The 17,352-nt window shown below is 39.7% G+C and overlaps 1 protein-coding gene across 2 annotated transcripts in view; it reads left to right on the top strand.

The window, feature by feature from the left end:
* Nucleotides 1-17,352, top strand: part of apaf1 (apoptotic peptidase activating factor 1) — a 56,082-nt gene that overhangs the window by 26,691 nt on the left and 12,039 nt on the right. For both annotated transcript variants that reach the window (XM_051952762.1, XM_051952773.1), the window contains one exon: nt 390-536. In XM_051952762.1, coding sequence (XP_051808722.1) covers nt 390-536 — 147 coding nt within the window. The remainder of the gene's footprint in view (nt 1-389; nt 537-17,352) is intronic.

A 17,352-nucleotide genomic window follows, 5' to 3' on the forward strand; every position in this document is an offset into this window, starting at 1 on the left:
TAAAGTCTAAGTAGTAGGGGGCGTATAATCAAGACGAGGAATGCCGAACACCTTTCACTCCCCAGACCTTCAAGGCCAGTATTACACTATGCAGGTTATAGTCTTCAAAAGGTAGAAGCAACAGCTCAGCAGTCACAATACTTCAGAAACGCTCGCATCGACAAGACAACTGTACATCATAAAATATAAGATCATTACCACTGAACTTAATTCATAATGTGCTATTTTCCATACCATCTGTTTACCTGTTATTGTTACATAACAACAAGGGAACATTTTTTATAACAGTTGATTTACTTGCACAGTTTTGGCCATCACGGTTTCACCTGTTCAGCCAGGCATCTTTGGTGTTTATCAGTTGTTGTGTGATTTATAACTGTCCACCACAGCTCTGGAGCGTTAAGGATGGCTCTTTACTGAAGATTTGTTGCCCGGACAGTAAGGACGGCATGGACTCGCTCCACGGAGGCTGGGTGACAGATCTGCACTTCTCTCCTGACAACTCTCTTCTGGTCTCGACCGGGGGCTACATCAAGGTATGCTACCTCATGTTTTACATTTAGACTTTAGTGTTTTCTACCTCCTTACCCTCAAAAACTCTTTGGTTACTTATATTAGTTTTTGAATCTTGACTTGACGTCTTCATAGTCGTACCTGCTGAATCTTAGGACACAGAAAACACCTGGATACACTCCTGTTTGTGTGATAGTTTATTCATCAATAAATACCCATGTACCAGTTCCACAGATGACAGATAAAGTATATTTTAGGTCATGACCTGCTCCTTTTTTCTTATTTTTACATAAACTAATATTGAAACGACGCAGCTACCCATGAAACATTTCACAGCTTTGTCAGATCCCTTTCAAATCTCTGCAGTTTGGCCACTCCGTGCTGAAAAGGTTGTTTCTTGTGCAGTTCATCCTGCACTGATGTAAGACCTCTCAAATTAAACCTGAGACTTGGTCTTTTAGTGCTTTTTTTTTATTATTTTATTTCAATTGAATAGGCTGAAACACAGAGTCTGAAGAGCAAAAAATGTGTAACCATCCAAAGATACCGACCCTATAAAATGTGTTTTGTTTGACATTTAATGCCTTCATTAGAAAGTCAGTTGGAGAGATGACAAGAAATAAGAGCAGCGAGAGATGGACAATAAAAACCAACAAATGTCTCCAGCTGGACATGAACCAGAGAAGCTGCAATTTATGGTTGTTGCTGAATAGTCACCTTTATATAACTGTTGTTTTCAGGGTTTTTTTGGGAGGAAATTGAAACCAAGAATGTTGCAGTTTCATAGTAGTCGATCGTGATGCTACCAAGATGGCCTGAAATATTTACTTTTTTAGAGGTTTTCTATTCACAAAGTCCCTTTATTAAGTGATAAAACGGCCTCGCAAATATTAAATAATGACGTTCAGGTAGTAATTTATTTAATCTTAGTGTGTAAGTAGACTGTAAGTATTCTTTGCAGGCAACACTACAGACATGTCAACCAACTGCCTTATACTAGATTTCCCTCATGTTTTCAGAAAACATTTGACACAGTTGAGCATGGGGACGTCTGTCTCCTGTGGTGTCTGACACTGGGATTTTGGCATCCTTTGGGTGCTGTGGGTTGTGGAGTAGTCCCTCCATGGATCTGGCTTGGTCTTGTGCATTTTGTAGGTGCTTGATAAGACTGGGATCTGAGGAATTTGGAGGTTGGATCAACACTTTTTGGCTCTTGGTCGTGTTTCTCGAGCTGTCCCTGAGCAGGTTTTGTGTTGTGGTCAGGCACATTGATACAGGCTGCTGATGTGGGGGAGTGCTTTCGCAATGGGGGCGTGTGCTTGGACTGCAGCAATGTTTAGGTGGGTGGTGAGTGTCAAAGTAACATCCCACATGAATAGCAAAACCCAAGGTTTCCAAGCAGAACATTGCATTGTAATGGGATCATCAGTGTGATTAATTATTATCAACAGTCGTTGGTTTTAATGTTGGTGCTGATTGGTGTATCAATATATAATGTGATTATAAGGCACTGCTTCAATGATTTGCAGTGTCTATAAAACATATTTGTTGTGCACCAAAATGTGTCGTGTGCCTCTTCCTGCCCACTCATGACCTCGAGTTTATATAAAGTCACATATTGGATAAAGATGTTTTCACAAAGTTATGCAGCAGAAGTCCCTGCATGCGGTTTTCAAAAAGATACACGTTTTTTATGTGTGTGTTTGAGAAGGAGAATTCTTGGCTGAAAGGTGTTTGTGTCACTGTAAAGACAACAGATAGATGGGCTATTGTTGCGGTGACTATAGGACTGTTGCAGTGCTGCAGGTTTACATAAAAACACTCAATACCTTGGAGAAAGATATCAATGCCTTGTGACGTGACTGGAATAGCCTTTCCCTTTTTCTCATTGCTTTTACTTTTACAGCAGCTGGGGTCACGGAGCGGGCAGTCTCAGCCGGGCTCTGATTGGCCATTTGTTGAGCAATGATGTAATTCTCCAGGGAGAGCAATTCTGATCGATGAAGCTTTATATCTCAGATTACTCCCGATACTGTGTGTGGGGCGCTGCGTGAATGTGTGCATGTGCACTTGTGTTTATACCTGCGTGTGTGGGTCGACGGAGATGTTTCTGTTGAAAGCAGTGGATGATGCTGTTCAGGCTTTTTATAGACAGATGGCAAAAACACATCATAATCTCATTTGCAGCTGATTCCTTTTGACAAGCTTAGAAAGTCTGGAAATGAGCTCAAACATAACGGGCCCAAATTTACTTCTTTCACTTAACACTATTTCTTTTTGTATGTTTTTTGTAATAAGAAGCAGAAGATTATTCATATGGTGCACAATGCAGTTTGGTAAAAGAGTAAATGCTCTCAGTAGGCTTTTAAATGCTGGAAAGAAACCAAATGTAGTAGCATGACATCATATGTGGGAATGCGTTAAGGTATTGATTTAAGTGCCTTCCTAATTAATATGAATCGAAGAGTCCAGTTACAGAGACTGTAGATCACTGGGACTTTTGGCTGTGTTCCTGTTGTTGGATTATCTGTTCATAGGTTTGGGTGACATTTCAAAAAGATAACAATAATAAATCATGTTAGCAAATATTTATATAGATTATGCCACCACATATATCAAGTCAATGTTTTTTTAGCTTAAAGAAAAATGGTCAGTCAATTTTTTTCAACACCATATTTCAATATTTCCATCTTGAAACTGACTTGTAAGGATGATGTTTCAAAAACACTGATTCAGACTTGGGCTTAAGTTTAAAAATTCTACTATCAAAACCTCTAGATTTTACTTCGTAACATTTTATATTGCATTTGTTTAACCTGTTGTGGTTCAGCGGCCCGCGGGCGGGCCGTTTTGATATCTGCATAAGCATTTTTCGAAATAGAACGACACTGACAACTCGATGATAGAAACATTATACACCGATGGAAAGCTTAGATTCTCATGAATCCGCCGGTATAAACCACTTTCAGATGTGATTACCACAGCGGGTAATATAAACACATTTGTCTGACAAACAACGAATATCCATCCATCCGTTCTCTATACACGGCTTTAACGCACACAGCGCGACTCACATTTGTGGGGTCATTATTAAACACAGATGAAAATATTCCCCAAAAAACGGCCATAATCCAACCTTGGACATCCAGACGAAACAAGCCAGTAAAATATTTTGTCCAAAACATGTCTTGAAGTCATTATATACTCCACGAATAGGTCGTTTTCGAGGAAATGCACCTCGCGATGCGCGTCCAATATTCCCTGTATTTCTCGTCATATTTTTATTTACAAATAAAATATTAGCGTTTTTTTTTGTACTGAAAATGGCTGGAATTGACTGTACCTTATGGGGCTACTGTATACACAAAGGGACGTTGAAAAAATGTGAAGCTCAGCTCACTGACTGTGGATAATTAGTGTGCAGACCTGATGGTAGGAAGAACCACTTCTGACTCCTGGCAACAAAATCAATTGGCATATTTTCTGCAGAATAGAAATTTTCCTTTAATCGTTCACTTGCAGCAGATCGGGAATATCAAAAACTGCTAACATCTTAATTGAATAAACACATTTGACATAAAGTAAACTTTAAATCTTGTCGGTATACATTTTTAGCTAAATAGCCCTCACTTTATCACCTTGCTCTACCCGCAAACAAATTAATGTCATGTTTTGTCAGTTTCCAGTGTAATGCAATATGTTTAGTGATGCATTATAGACAGTAAATAGTAGCTAATTTCAATTATTTCTTTGGAGATTTTCCGTATTATTGTTTCATTGTTGTTCATTCTAGCATTTTTGATAAAAATTAAGTTTTTTTTTTTTTTTTTTTTTTTTAAACCCTGTTAGCATGTCCATACTGTGTTTTTGTAATGTGCCGAAAGACACACTGAGGGCAAAATAGGCAGTCAGCACCACAGCTGAGCATTTCCACTTTGAAACTGCAGTGTAGTGTTTCTTTGGACAGCCTCAAACATTTAAAAACTTTTAAATTTAGGAATGAATATTGTCAAATTGCAGAGTGGGACTTTCCTAATCATTCTTCTTTAGGATTGGTTTCCATTTTGAACATAAATGACTAAATACTCTGTTAGTACAACTTGTCATTGTGTTGCATGGAGTAGTTTCAGTGTTTAAGCAGAGGTGTAGGTGAGCTGGTGTGCTGAGCTGCAGTGACTAGAGGAGGAGGCAGGAACAATGCACATCGGTACATTCTGAAGCAAGCTAGGAATATCAGTGATTTTAAGAAGCTTTCATTTTCACGGAAAAAACAATCTAATTATTTGTGATTAAATCAACAACCACATAGAGACTGCTAAAGTTTTGTATCTGGTTTGAGCTTCAAACTGTTACAAAACTGTTAATGAAACCAATAAAAACTCAGCTAATCCTCTTATTTAGTAGTAAACCTCACAGGGAGTGCTGCGCTACTCAAAGCACTAATGTAGATCTCATAAGCTTCATGTTGCGTCACATCACGATGACAGTCTATTATTCTGGGAGTCAGATCACTCCATTACTCCATTTCATAGGCTGTCTCTCTCTTCTTCAGCAAAGCGTGCTGACTTGATGGATCAGCACGTGGATGTGAGGAGAGGTGATGGATTATTCTGGCTGTCTTAGAGGGTGAACCCCCCTGAGTCGCGAGCTTTGATTGATTAATCGTCCTGCGTGTCGATGGGCAGCTATGAGAGGCCATCCTGTCTGTCACAGTAATTACCATGGCTGAGTGTGTACCTCTTATGACAGATAATAAAGACCACGGAGCAAGAGAGGACACTAATAATCTGTATCTATTTTAATGATTATTTCCAGTGTGTGTCTTCATGCCCTCCTGCTCTGCCGTCAGCAAATGTCTTTAGTTTTTGTTTGTAAATAAGTCGATATTTAAAATCCTGTGCCGTGCCTCAGCTCTTCGGTGTTTTTGAGTTGTAGGTAAGACACTGAAAAGGGTGAGCATTTTCATATAAATATGAAGCAAGAACACCAGTGTGGTCTAAGTTATTCACTGAAATCTACAAACTATTCATGGAACGACGACTCTGTTTCAGTCGTAATTATTTTCCTGTCAGTCTTGGGGGAACAGGTTTGGCAATCATCTCAGCGTCTTCATAAGGGTATTTGGTTTGTATTTGTCCTCAGCTGCTGTAAGGGAGAGATTTCATTATGGAGGATCAGTGGGATTGTGTAAGATGTGCATTTGGATCATAGATGTGGACTGATTGATTTGGAAGTTTGGCTTGAATACCATAAAAGCTCTAAATAATGGCTTTTCTGAGGACTATGAGGGAGATGTGAGACTTATTTTTTGGAAGTAGAAATGAAAATTTAGAAAACCTAATGGAAAAAGAAGTATCTTATAATGAAAATGAAGATGAAACATAGTACTGCATTAAAATTACCCAAGCTGCAATGCTGCATGAGAAGAATTCTTTTCTTTCCATTTTCTGTCATTCCCCTTGAAAAAGAACATGACAAAAATACTAAAGGTCCTAAAAGTGTAGGCAGAAATTTGATGGGCCATTTGCTCGGAGAATTATTCTGTGTGAATTTTTAAGGTGTAATTTAACACCTCCTGGGAAGCCTTGTCTTTGCTGACCTTCACTTTTCATCTTGCTGCAGGGATGCACAGATGTACTCTAAAGCTGCATGACACCACTGCGTTTCCATCAGAAAAAACTTTTTAATATACTGAGCCATACCTAACCAGTTGCAAATAGAGGTGGAAAACTCTTGAGAGCTTAAATCTGAGAGGGTAGCATAATTCTGCTATCCAGCCTGGAGAGACAGAAACTGTAAAAACAGAAAGAATAGTCAGACTTTCTGCTTTCCCACTGTCGAATTAATCATTTGTGATGCACTGTTTCACTGAAAACTTAACTAAATCTAAGCTTCAAATTATGAATTGAAAATTTACCAGAAATAGACTGTTTTTAGTACTCTTTCTCTAAAAAAAGAAAAGCTCCAAGGCACAACTACTAAGCAATTTGTGGCTTAATTGTGACAGCAGTTACATGACAAAAATGTAATGAACTGGGCTGAAGTGCAGGTTGTGTTTACACAGAGCAGATAGGAGATAAGTATGGAAGAAAATTAAAAATATCTTTAGTATAGCATGTGGTACAATCATATTTTGTGGGTACCTGGAAAAAATGTTGTACATGTAAATTCCAGATTTTTTTCTATCTTTGTAAAATTAAAATTCAACTTTAGTTTTTAAAAAATATTTTAGAATTTATAGTGTTATAGTCTATTTTACGGCACGAAAGACATTTTCGACTTCTTTCTACTTCTAAACATGCTTGCTCTGTTTCCATAGAGTTGCAGGATTTTTATTGCAGTAAAAAATTATCCCACAATGACTAAATTGTAACCAAAGAATGTACCCGGGAAGAGCTCGGGTTCCAGACGGTTAAACACATATAGCCTTTACATATTCACACCAATCAGCCATATTAAATCCACTGACAGGTGAAGTGAAAAACACTGATCATGTCATTGAAGTATAATGTTCTACTAGTAAGTCTTGGGTCCAGGAATTCATTGGATGTCAGTGTTGCAGACCAACAGGACTCCCCAATGGAACGCGGCAAAGAGCCCGAGCCATTGACTCGGCCTCCAAACACCCCAGATCTTAATCTGATCAAATATCTGGAGAAGTACTGCCACAGGTCAGAGCTGATTTTATGGCATGAGGGACTTATGAAGTATTGGGCAGGTAGTTTTAATGTTGTGCCTGATTGGTTTATATGACTAAAAAAACATGTTATATACCAAGATGTCAACACTCAAAAGTCGGTTATTCTGTCTCATCAGGACTGTGTGGGTTTAATCTGATTAGTTTAGATTGACAGTAGAAAAGCAACCCACAAGCTGTCATCATATAGAGTTTTGTAATGAGGGGCTGCTTGTTACTGAACACAGAAACACAGGTTTCTGCTGGATAATGGAACAATCCTTTATGATTATGGTGCAGCCACCACTTGTAATCAAACTACAGCATTTATGACCCTTGGGTGCCTTTGTTGTGAAGATGTTGGTTGCTGGTGTGGATCAGAATGATAGGAGGTTGTCGCTGCAGTCTGGGAGAGTTTTGTGCTGATCCAAGCAGCAGAACTGGCCATGAGTCTCCTAACATTTTCTGTGTTGAAAAAATGAATGGGACTTTTACTTCATTAGCCAGCGGTGCATAAAATAGCGCCTCCCACTTAGGAGCTCTATTTAGATATTGCACAGTAGTGTATTGACTTTTTTCCCCAGCTGAGCCCTTCCTACTTCAATCCGTTGAGGAAAGCAACAGAAGAAAAGAAAAACAGAAGTCAGTGTGCTCATGCAGGATTCTATTAATCATGGTGAAAAGCCGATTGAAAAAAAAAATAAGGTCAGGGCCTTTAATGTTTTTCTAATGAGAGATCCAGCCCTAAATTTACTAACCAGCATATGTAAATGGTATTATGTAGCTCTAAGCTCCTGTAAAGAAGCTGCCTTACAACACATCTAAATCCTTTTGTTTCTCCAGAGGAAAAAACACAATTTGAAGACTATAGCAAGGCCATCTTGGTGTCTGTAAGTCTCATCAATATAAGAGTAACTTGGATTATATTGGACAAAAAAGCAAAACCTTTAGCATTATTCACAATGATTTTCATGCAAATTAATCAACATGTTCGACTTCCCCACAGAAGAGCTCATGCAGTTTTCTAATAGATCTTTACACAAATCTAAAAAAAAAACTGTAGTATATCTTTAGTATGCACCACTCCTCATTGCTGCGACAGTGTTCCTGGAGGACAGCCGCTGTAGTAAGCAAAGCAGAAAAGGCTTGAGAATGATTTTCTTATCAGGATGTGATTCAGCGGAGAGTTTTCGGCTATCAGATCGTTTGCGATCGCCGCTCTGAACATCAGAAGCCCTTCTACAGCGGGACTCGGTGTGCTGCTGTTGCCGCTAAACAGAATGATGTTGTTATTGGTCGGATAAAAACTGGAGTAGTGACAGCGGGTGATGTCTCCCATGGCTCTCGCTCAGAAGATGGGTTGATCTGATGCAACGTGAGGCCTGTAGCGTTAGGAGTTCTTATTGTTTGCCTCTTTCTATTTGTCTCTTTGGCTCCCTGTGCAGAATGATGTTTTCTTGTTTGTCCTGATGTTTTTAAGCCTTGTCTCTGTCAATTCTCCTGCCTTAATCATCTCTCAAGCTGCCCCCCCCCCCCCCCCCCCCCCGGTTGCTGCCTTTTCTTGTTCCCGCTTTGTTTCATCACTCCCTCCCTCTCTGTATGGGCAGGTGAATGGTGCGAGTGTAATTAAAAGCAGCAGGCCATTCTGTGGGGGTACACGCTTGTCCAATCCCCTGTTGTGAGCAGGTACCAATGTCGAGTGTTTAATTAGACATTTCTCATGCTCCTTATCACCAGTGCTTCTCCTTCCAGAACAAAAAATATGTTGTTTTGGTGCATTTGGTCGTAAAACATAAATGGCTGGGAGCCGACAAGCGAGTGTGTTTCGGTGTGTGTGCGTCAGGTGGTGATGTAGCGGTGTGGTCTAACCCTTTGAGAGAGGCTGTTACATCCAACACTGACTCCCATCATTCCTGCTTTCTCTTTCTGCTCCGGGTCGTGCCAGGAAACGCTGTACCTGTCTCACACCTGGCCTTGACACACACACACACACACACACACACACGGACACACACACACACACACACGGACACGCACCAACTCTCCAAACGGCAATGAGACAATCCGTCACAGTGCCACGATCCAAGAGGGGAGGCGGCAGGTGTGAAAAGGCTCATCCTGGCTGCACGAACACACACAACACCCAGCAGCCCAGAATAATTCACACCATCATGTTAGAAACAAAACAAAAGCACTGAAGCCCCCCCTGTAAAAACTGACACACATATTTGGGTCTAAATTTATGTTGCGAACAGTTTCTTAGATTGGAAGGAGCAGTGACATGAATGGATGTCCTGTTCAGCCTTAGTCAATAACTCTGGGTACTCTGGGCTTTGTCTATTTCACTAAGCCAGCTGTCAAAAGCCAAGCTGAGGAGCCATCTCATCAGCAGCAATGTGTGTGTGTGAGACCTGTTCTGCTTTGTTAATCCTGCCGTTTCACTTGGCTCAGACTCCCCGATGCAACCGCTGAATATTTTACATTTTTCGAAAGTTCATTATCAGTGCGCTACTGCAAATTAAAAATTGGAATCCTTTAAGCATGTGGGAACATCTAGCCAGGGGAAATTATAAAAACGAAGACTATTAAGTAAGACTACTGATATGGTTAGTGGAATTTGGTGTCGGTGGAGATGAAATTCAGCATCCATCTTCCCTCAGATCTTTATTCTAATTAGACCTGTTGGTATTGTTGCCAGATTTTGTGTAGTTTGAGAAGCTTAGTTCTAGTTAAATATTTATATCACTCCATTGTTCTACTATGTTTAATTTAGATCCTTTCACTTCCTTTTGTAATGACAGAAATCCTCTACTGCTGTTACTTTTCTTCTAATTACCATGAAAGTTTATTTTTTCCGCCAAGAAAAACTTCTGTCCTCCTTCCACATGCTGATACAGGTTCTCTGAGTTTGATATTAATCTGTTGATGTTACAATTCTACCTTTCTGTATATCTTCTCCTTCAGCAATAAGTGGTCTACAGCAAAGTTGTTAAAATGGAACTTTTTGTTCTCCCAAAACTTCTATGACAAACAAAACACATTTGCCGGTGTGGAGATATCAACAAGACGGCACATTTTCAGAGCAGCATTTGTTGCTTTTGTGTGACCCCCCCCAGGGAGAGCTACTTCATTTTAAAGCACCAAAGTACAAATACGGTGTCAGATTTTCTGCTGGTTTTTCAGTTTAATTTATTTGTGTTGTCACCTGAGAGAGTTGCGACTTGACAAGTTGTGACGAGCTGATCAACTTCCCAACATCAGAGAACACACAGAATCTCTATTTATGAGGCATAGGATTTACCTGAAGTTACCTCTAGTTCTGTGAGGATGTACATGGATTGCAAAGTGCATACAAAAGGAAATGCAACAAATTATGGTTTGTAGCACTTCTTACCTCTTGCTTTGTGGGTGCTTTTGCACATCTGTTGGCAAGTTACTGCAATCAGCTGTCGATTAGTGTAAAAGCCAATTCGCACCATTTTTTAGCAAGATGATTTCATTTTAAATTGCTACAATCAGTGGATTTGCTTTCATAAGCTTCAGTTTAAGACGATAGACAGTTAAGACAGTTGTAGAACTGAAGGAAGGGTATTGGGATATCCAAGCTTATTCCATGTGTTGCAGTCTACTTTTATTTCACCTCTTTCTGCCATAGTGAAACCTGCATCCAACCCAGACTGTATGTAAAATACAGACAAAGCCTCTGTGTCTGAAAAGTGATGCCAGTGTTTTAGGGACATAAACCTGCATTCTTTCTAACAGTCAGCAGGGGGCGGCGACTCTGTTTGCAAAAACAAAAAAAGTCTTTGAGAAAAAAGCCCGACTTCTCACTCGATTTATTACCTCAGTACACATTTTCCTATTGAATTCATAGTCTCATTTGCCAATTTCAAAACGTTTTGAATACACCATGATGTTTATTTTCTTAATTATGGTCCCATTTAGAATAAAATGGAGAATACAGCAAAGTATGTTTAAGTGAATAGCTGCCTTGTGATTGACAGGTCACTACTGATGTGTAGTGTCCTTGAATTCTCAATCAGATCCACCTCTCGCTTGTCACATACAGGGTGCAATCGATTACCCATACAACCAGTCTATATAATGTACCAGAAAAAGATTTAATATGTCCAAAAACTTAGTACCTCAAATACAGTTTGCTAAAAATGCCAACATCTAGTCTCATTTTGCAGTTTGTAAGCACAGTTTGTAAGCAACTTTTTACACTACAGACTGTGATGGATGTAGGAGCTAAAGTCACATTTTGAAGGTGCAATGTTATGACAAAATAGTATGTAGTTTGCAATTTGTTAGGGCAGCTGTAGTACACAATTTGAATGCAAACAAATTCAAGATGGCGACAGGCAAAATGCCAGATGGGACTTCAGAATCAGCTTTAATGACCAAGCACGTACAGAACATACAAGAAATTTGGTTTCGGCTGTTGGTGTCACCCTAGGAATATGGAAGAGAATAATAAAAAAATAAACTATAGAAAGAGGAACAGGGAGGGAAAAAATAGTAGTAATAAAATTAAATATACCCCAATACATCCAGAAATTTATAGCTAGAAAGGAATATATAGACAGTAGTACAAAAAAATATATAGATAATTGCTATAAATACAGTAGTGCAAATGATGCTTGCATGATGCAGCGCAAAAAGCAGAGAATGCTGTTCATGGTGCAAAACAAATACTGTACATGTCCATTGGAATACTGTCTATTGTACAGGTGAGTAGGAATGGAAGAGTGAAAGTCCACAAAATAATGGGTGACGTAGTTGTGGCTATGTCTGTCTTGTTTATGCAGTACGAGTGGATGATATTGATGCTAAATGTCAATTAGCAAATGAGCTCAGATAACTGCTTGGATCATTTTGGCTGATTAGCTCCATTAGTTACTAGTTACAGTAAGACTCCGATTAACTGCTGCATCACCAAGCTTCTAATATTTTGTGAGGAAGTGCAGATGTGCTTTTGTTGGGACCTGGCCTTGACATTGAGACGCAGAGATGTCATGCAGTTTCTGCACCACACATACAGTATACATTACAGTCAGCTGAGGCTAGATTTGTGGATATTGTTCGGCTCCTAAAACGGTACGAAAACAACACACAGTTGCTTTTCTTTATCTTTTGTATTTATCTTCCATTCTCTCTTGCACATAGTCATGCAAACACGCCCACATGTTCGCACCCTGACTTTTTTAGTACACACACTTCCAAACAGTGTATGCCCAGATGGATGGGAGTGTTTTAGATGACAGTTCTCCCCTGCCACCACTGTTGTCAGACATCACTTATCAGACGAGCCTGTGATGGAGGAGAAAGAGAGAAACACAATTCCACCTTATCTCACCTTCTTAGACTCCTCCTGCTTTCATTCCCTATTTTTCTGTCTTCAGTTCCCACAAGACCTGTTCTTCCTGTGCTCTTCCCCAATGCTATCTCTCTGTTTCACGCCTTCATTTGTTTTTTATTTTTGCTGGCATTTTCGCTGTCTGTCCACTTCTGTGACCTTACATTTAAAGCTTAATTCCTTCGCTGAAAAGTAAGAGTTTTTTCGATTGTCACACTCCTGCACTTTGGTTCCCTATGTGATGTTTTTTTTTTTTTTTTTTTTTTTTAATGGTCCAGTAGGCCAGAGTGAAGCCCTTTCAGTATACTTTGGATTGCTTTCACCAGTCAGGTCTGAGTTTGTCTCCTTGTTGCTTTCTTAGCCTGAGCCATCATCGTTAGGCGCCTCCTAACGAGACCTCTGTGGCCAGTGAGCTGTTATAAGCAGTCATCGCTCTAAACAAGACTTGAAGTGAAGTGAGGTAGGAGGGCAGGGAAAGGAAATGAAATGAAGGGAAGGTTGCACTGACCTTCCCATCTGTCAAAGATTAAGCAACAGTTGTGTAGAAGCAAGCAGCGTGGGCCTGAGCAAAAACGGACAGAGTGAATGCAATGACTTCTCCGAGGGACGAATAGAATATCAAGGAGTAAATATGTCTTTTTCCTCAGTAACGAAATAAACGAGAGTTCCTGATGTTCTTCATGTTCTTTGGCCTTGCACTTTATCACAAACTATCTCTGTGACGCTTTGCTCGACAATGCAATGTATTTTTGCCCACATTCACCACTTCCAATCTGAAGCACTCACACATGGGGTGACCTGGTTGCTTCGTGTTTTAGGCACAAAATGCTGTGATCAGTGAGTTCCTGAGTCAATCCTGGCCGTCCTGGACCTGTACTGTGGGTCATTCCCTGACTGTTTCCAAATATTTCACATCTCTCTTCACTGCTAATCTAATAAAAGGCAAAAATGCTAAAACGAAAAAAAACCCACTACTTGCATATGCAACGACGTTTGAAACCAGAACAGGGACCTGGAGGCAACGTGACTCTAATCTGAGAAAGAGGAATAAATTCTTGGACTGACTTACATTTAGCCTTGTAAGAAACCATTCATATCTGCTTTGTTAGTCTGCTTTTCTGCTGTATGAAAGGATGGAATAGGCCTCTGGGAGAGTTTTTTGAAACGGTCTGGCATTGTGCATCAAACACTTGAACACAGATGCTTTGTTAAGTCTGTTAATAGGGGAGCCTAATTGATGTTTTGGACAACTGATATAATTGCTGACATTGACCTGTCAAAGATATATTGGTATTTGTGTTGTCTGATTAGAAAATTTTGCTCTTTTTGTTCAGAATATAATGCCAAAAAAATGCTTCGGTTAATTTAGAAATATCTCACAATTTGTCCAGCTCTGACCTCATTGTTTACAGTGCTCTGCAGCACATGTAGCGGAGTATGTATCACAGCTGCGCAGACAGAGGTGCAGAGTCAAGTGGTATCTTCGCAGTACTTTGCTGAGATACTTGCGGAGTACATTACTTGCAAGTCAATAAACAATGACGTATGAATATCTGGTAAAAATTGGTATTGGCATCACTCCCAAAGCTATAGTTTAGGTCAAACTCTAATTAATGTAGTGAAGCACAACTTTATTAATAGGTGCAATGCATTACTTAGGGTGGAGCTGGCTTTCTTGTTTGCTTTTGTCTGTTCTGCTATTGTGCTTTGAGTACATGAGGCTTATGTTATCTCTGTAATACTTTTGACTACATTAAATCAAGTGAGGTGTGTGGCAAAAAAAAAAAGACAGCCATGTTGTTTGCTGCGACTGCATGTTGATTGCACCCCTTGGCTCCTGCCTTGATCCCTCCACCTCATTCAAAATCGGCCCAGCAATAAAAAATGACACATTTTGATGACTGCTGTCATCTGAGAGGACATGTATGTAAATGAGCCGGTGTAACAGGCCACCATGTTGTTTCAGGCAGCATTCGCAGTTCTGATTTCATTCAGCGCTTTTCTTCTTTCACGCTGTTTCAGAATAAGCAACCTGCAGTTCTGCTCCGATGTAGAAGCAGACCTGTCTCTAAAAATACCTACATACACTCAAAAGATGCAAAACAACCTTTGAAAGTGCATCTGTCTTTTTTCTCAGAAACCATCCCTCTGTTTCTCCTCATTTTCCCTTTTTCCCCTATTCCGGAGATTATCAAAATGAATATTTTAACACGCTCCTCCCCATGCGGTCAAAGTACACCCAGAGTACACCACTGACTCGCTGCTGAAACAAAGCAAAAATGAAGAACTTTGAAAGAGTTATGCTTGGAATGATTATGGCCTGGTTTCGATGCTCTTGTTGTCAAGCTAGGGGTATAAACACAAGCTGGTGAAATATTTATCTGTCTCTGGGAGGAGGTTGTTTCCCCTGCGTTGCTCATTAAGCCGAGGTTAATTGTCTCTCTGGCTGGAGAAGAAAAGTCTTTGTGTGTGCAAATCGGACCAAGATGAAATGAAGCACAGTGAAGATGGTAGATCAGTGATACGGGGAAAAATGGAGCTAGATGGAGTGTGCTTGGCAAAAGGCAGGGATACTCACTCACTGACTCTTTCTTATTCTTGCTGGGGTTTTTTTTGTCCTTCTCATTTTCATTGTTGCTCTCAGTTGTTCTGATTTGTGTTGCATTTGTAGTAAGTACAGTCATTTACATACTGCTGACAGAAGATGGTCAGAGAAAAATGAGTCTGTGTTGTGCTAAATGCATATAAGTTTTACAAATTTGCGATTATAGTATTTTGGTTATGTACGGTTGTTCTTGTATGCAAACCTGCCTAATTTTCATAAACGCAAAGTAATAAAGGCATAATAAAAATACAGTCCAGCTTAGAATCCATATTTAGAATAGAGGTTATTGCCATTTGCACAGGTACATCACAGTACAGGTACATTGGAATTCTTCTACGTGACTCGGAGTCAAAAAAATAATTTAGAGACAATTAAAAAGAAACAAGAACCCTGAAATAAATCGCACTAAAGTTAAATACAGATATTAGCATAAATGGATAAAAAAACACAACAATCAATAAAATAAATATATTTGCCTCCAATTCTTATTCAGTTAATCTAGTAACCTTTAAATAGTAAATTATTTCCACCTTTGTAGCCTTAGCTAAGTTAGCTTTCAGTAATTTACATACACATGCTAACAATGGTGCCAGCCATTAGCAGCAAATTGGAGTCCAGTGCTAATAATGTTGGGATTAGTCCGCAACCTGCACCTAAAGTACCACCTGATTCGAAGCCATCCTGTGCAAAAAATACAAAGAATATCTAAAAACACAGGGGAAATTTCTTAGTTTCTGCAGATTGTTTAATCCTAGTACAGAGATTGCTGTAAACATGTTGATTGGATTAGGTTATGTTCAGAATTTTGAAATTTTCTAGATGTTTTTCACATTTTCCAAACCACAAACCCAGATCAGCTGTCAGGCGACCAACAGAGACAGAATTGTTCTTTTGACAGCTCGAAGTAGAGTAAGCATTACAGGTGCTAGTAGGTCCATTTTGTTGCCTGTGCTAGCGGTTTCCTTCGGTTACCAGTTTTTATGCTAAGCTAACTCACTGCCTGCTTGTTCCAACTACATATTTTTATCAACAAGGAAGTATATCACAAAATAATCAAACCTTTACAGGCTGATGGAAAACTCGACCTTCAGGCCTTTCAGTGCATTCAAGTAGATTTTACATAAGGGAAAGCAGCATCAGTCTGCGTTTTGATCTAAGGTAAACTGCACGCCTGTAACCACCTATATAATGTATAAAAATGAGCATCCCTTTTCCATAACCCTGATAAGATAAATGCTCTGTCACCAGTGAGCCTTTTTTTTGTCCTGTTTTCCTGCGAGGGTGTCACCAGTGATATTTTGAAATATGAACATAAGCTTTCGCTCCATGGTGGGATAGTACTGATTGCATTTTAACTGCAAATGAAGTTGCTCCGTTTGACTGGAGCTGCTCCTTGATCACATGATTAAGGTGATGTAGCGGCAGCTTTCCTTCATCTTCATCCAGTTTTGGAAAATATTCATGTCCCCAAATTTATTATAGGTCTGCCTGGTTTGGGCTAAGCTGACAGTGTGAAATAGCTTTTCCTCTGAACTTGGCATCCTCGTCCCTCTTATTATTTCCCTCTCAGTTCCTCAGTATGTATTTTTATACTTTCATTGCTTTTTGTTCTTACTCCCAAGCTGGTCTTTTCTCCACCAACTAAATTATTGTCTCTCACTCTCTTTTGATGTTCTTTATTCTCTTCCAGTTACAGTGTCCCTCTCTATTGTTCTTTTTATGCAGCTCTATTTTGAGACGGAATAAAAAGGTGTGCGAGTAGAAAAAAAAACATACTAAAGCTCGAAAGAGAATCTGTCTATTACAGGGACACAATGGCTCTTTGTTTCTCTTCAGTTTCCATGCTCTCTGAAATACATATTCATTTCCATTTTCTTGTTTCCGCTCATCCCATCTGTGATGAACAAAGAGTTGATGGTGGAAATGCAGGTGAGAGAAAGTGAAGAAAGAGGCGCAGTGTGGGAGGGAGAGATGTGTAGAGGATTGTCGGAGCATCAATATTTCAGAAGATGAAACCTTGGATGAATAATTCACCCTCAGAGTCACACTGTGTCCCTCTCTGCTAGACTCTTGACCTGGTCATAAACACACTCACACTCAGGGATTTCACAGGTACTTTATGAAATGGAGGTGGCCTTACAGCATCACCTGAATCTACTCCAGCTGGTATCCCCTCTCACTGTAATCTCCCTCCACCCA

The sequence above is a fragment of the Acanthochromis polyacanthus genome, chromosome 1 (genome assembly GCF_021347895.1).
Source record: "Acanthochromis polyacanthus isolate Apoly-LR-REF ecotype Palm Island chromosome 1, KAUST_Apoly_ChrSc, whole genome shotgun sequence".
NCBI lineage: Eukaryota > Metazoa > Chordata > Actinopteri > Pomacentridae > Acanthochromis > Acanthochromis polyacanthus.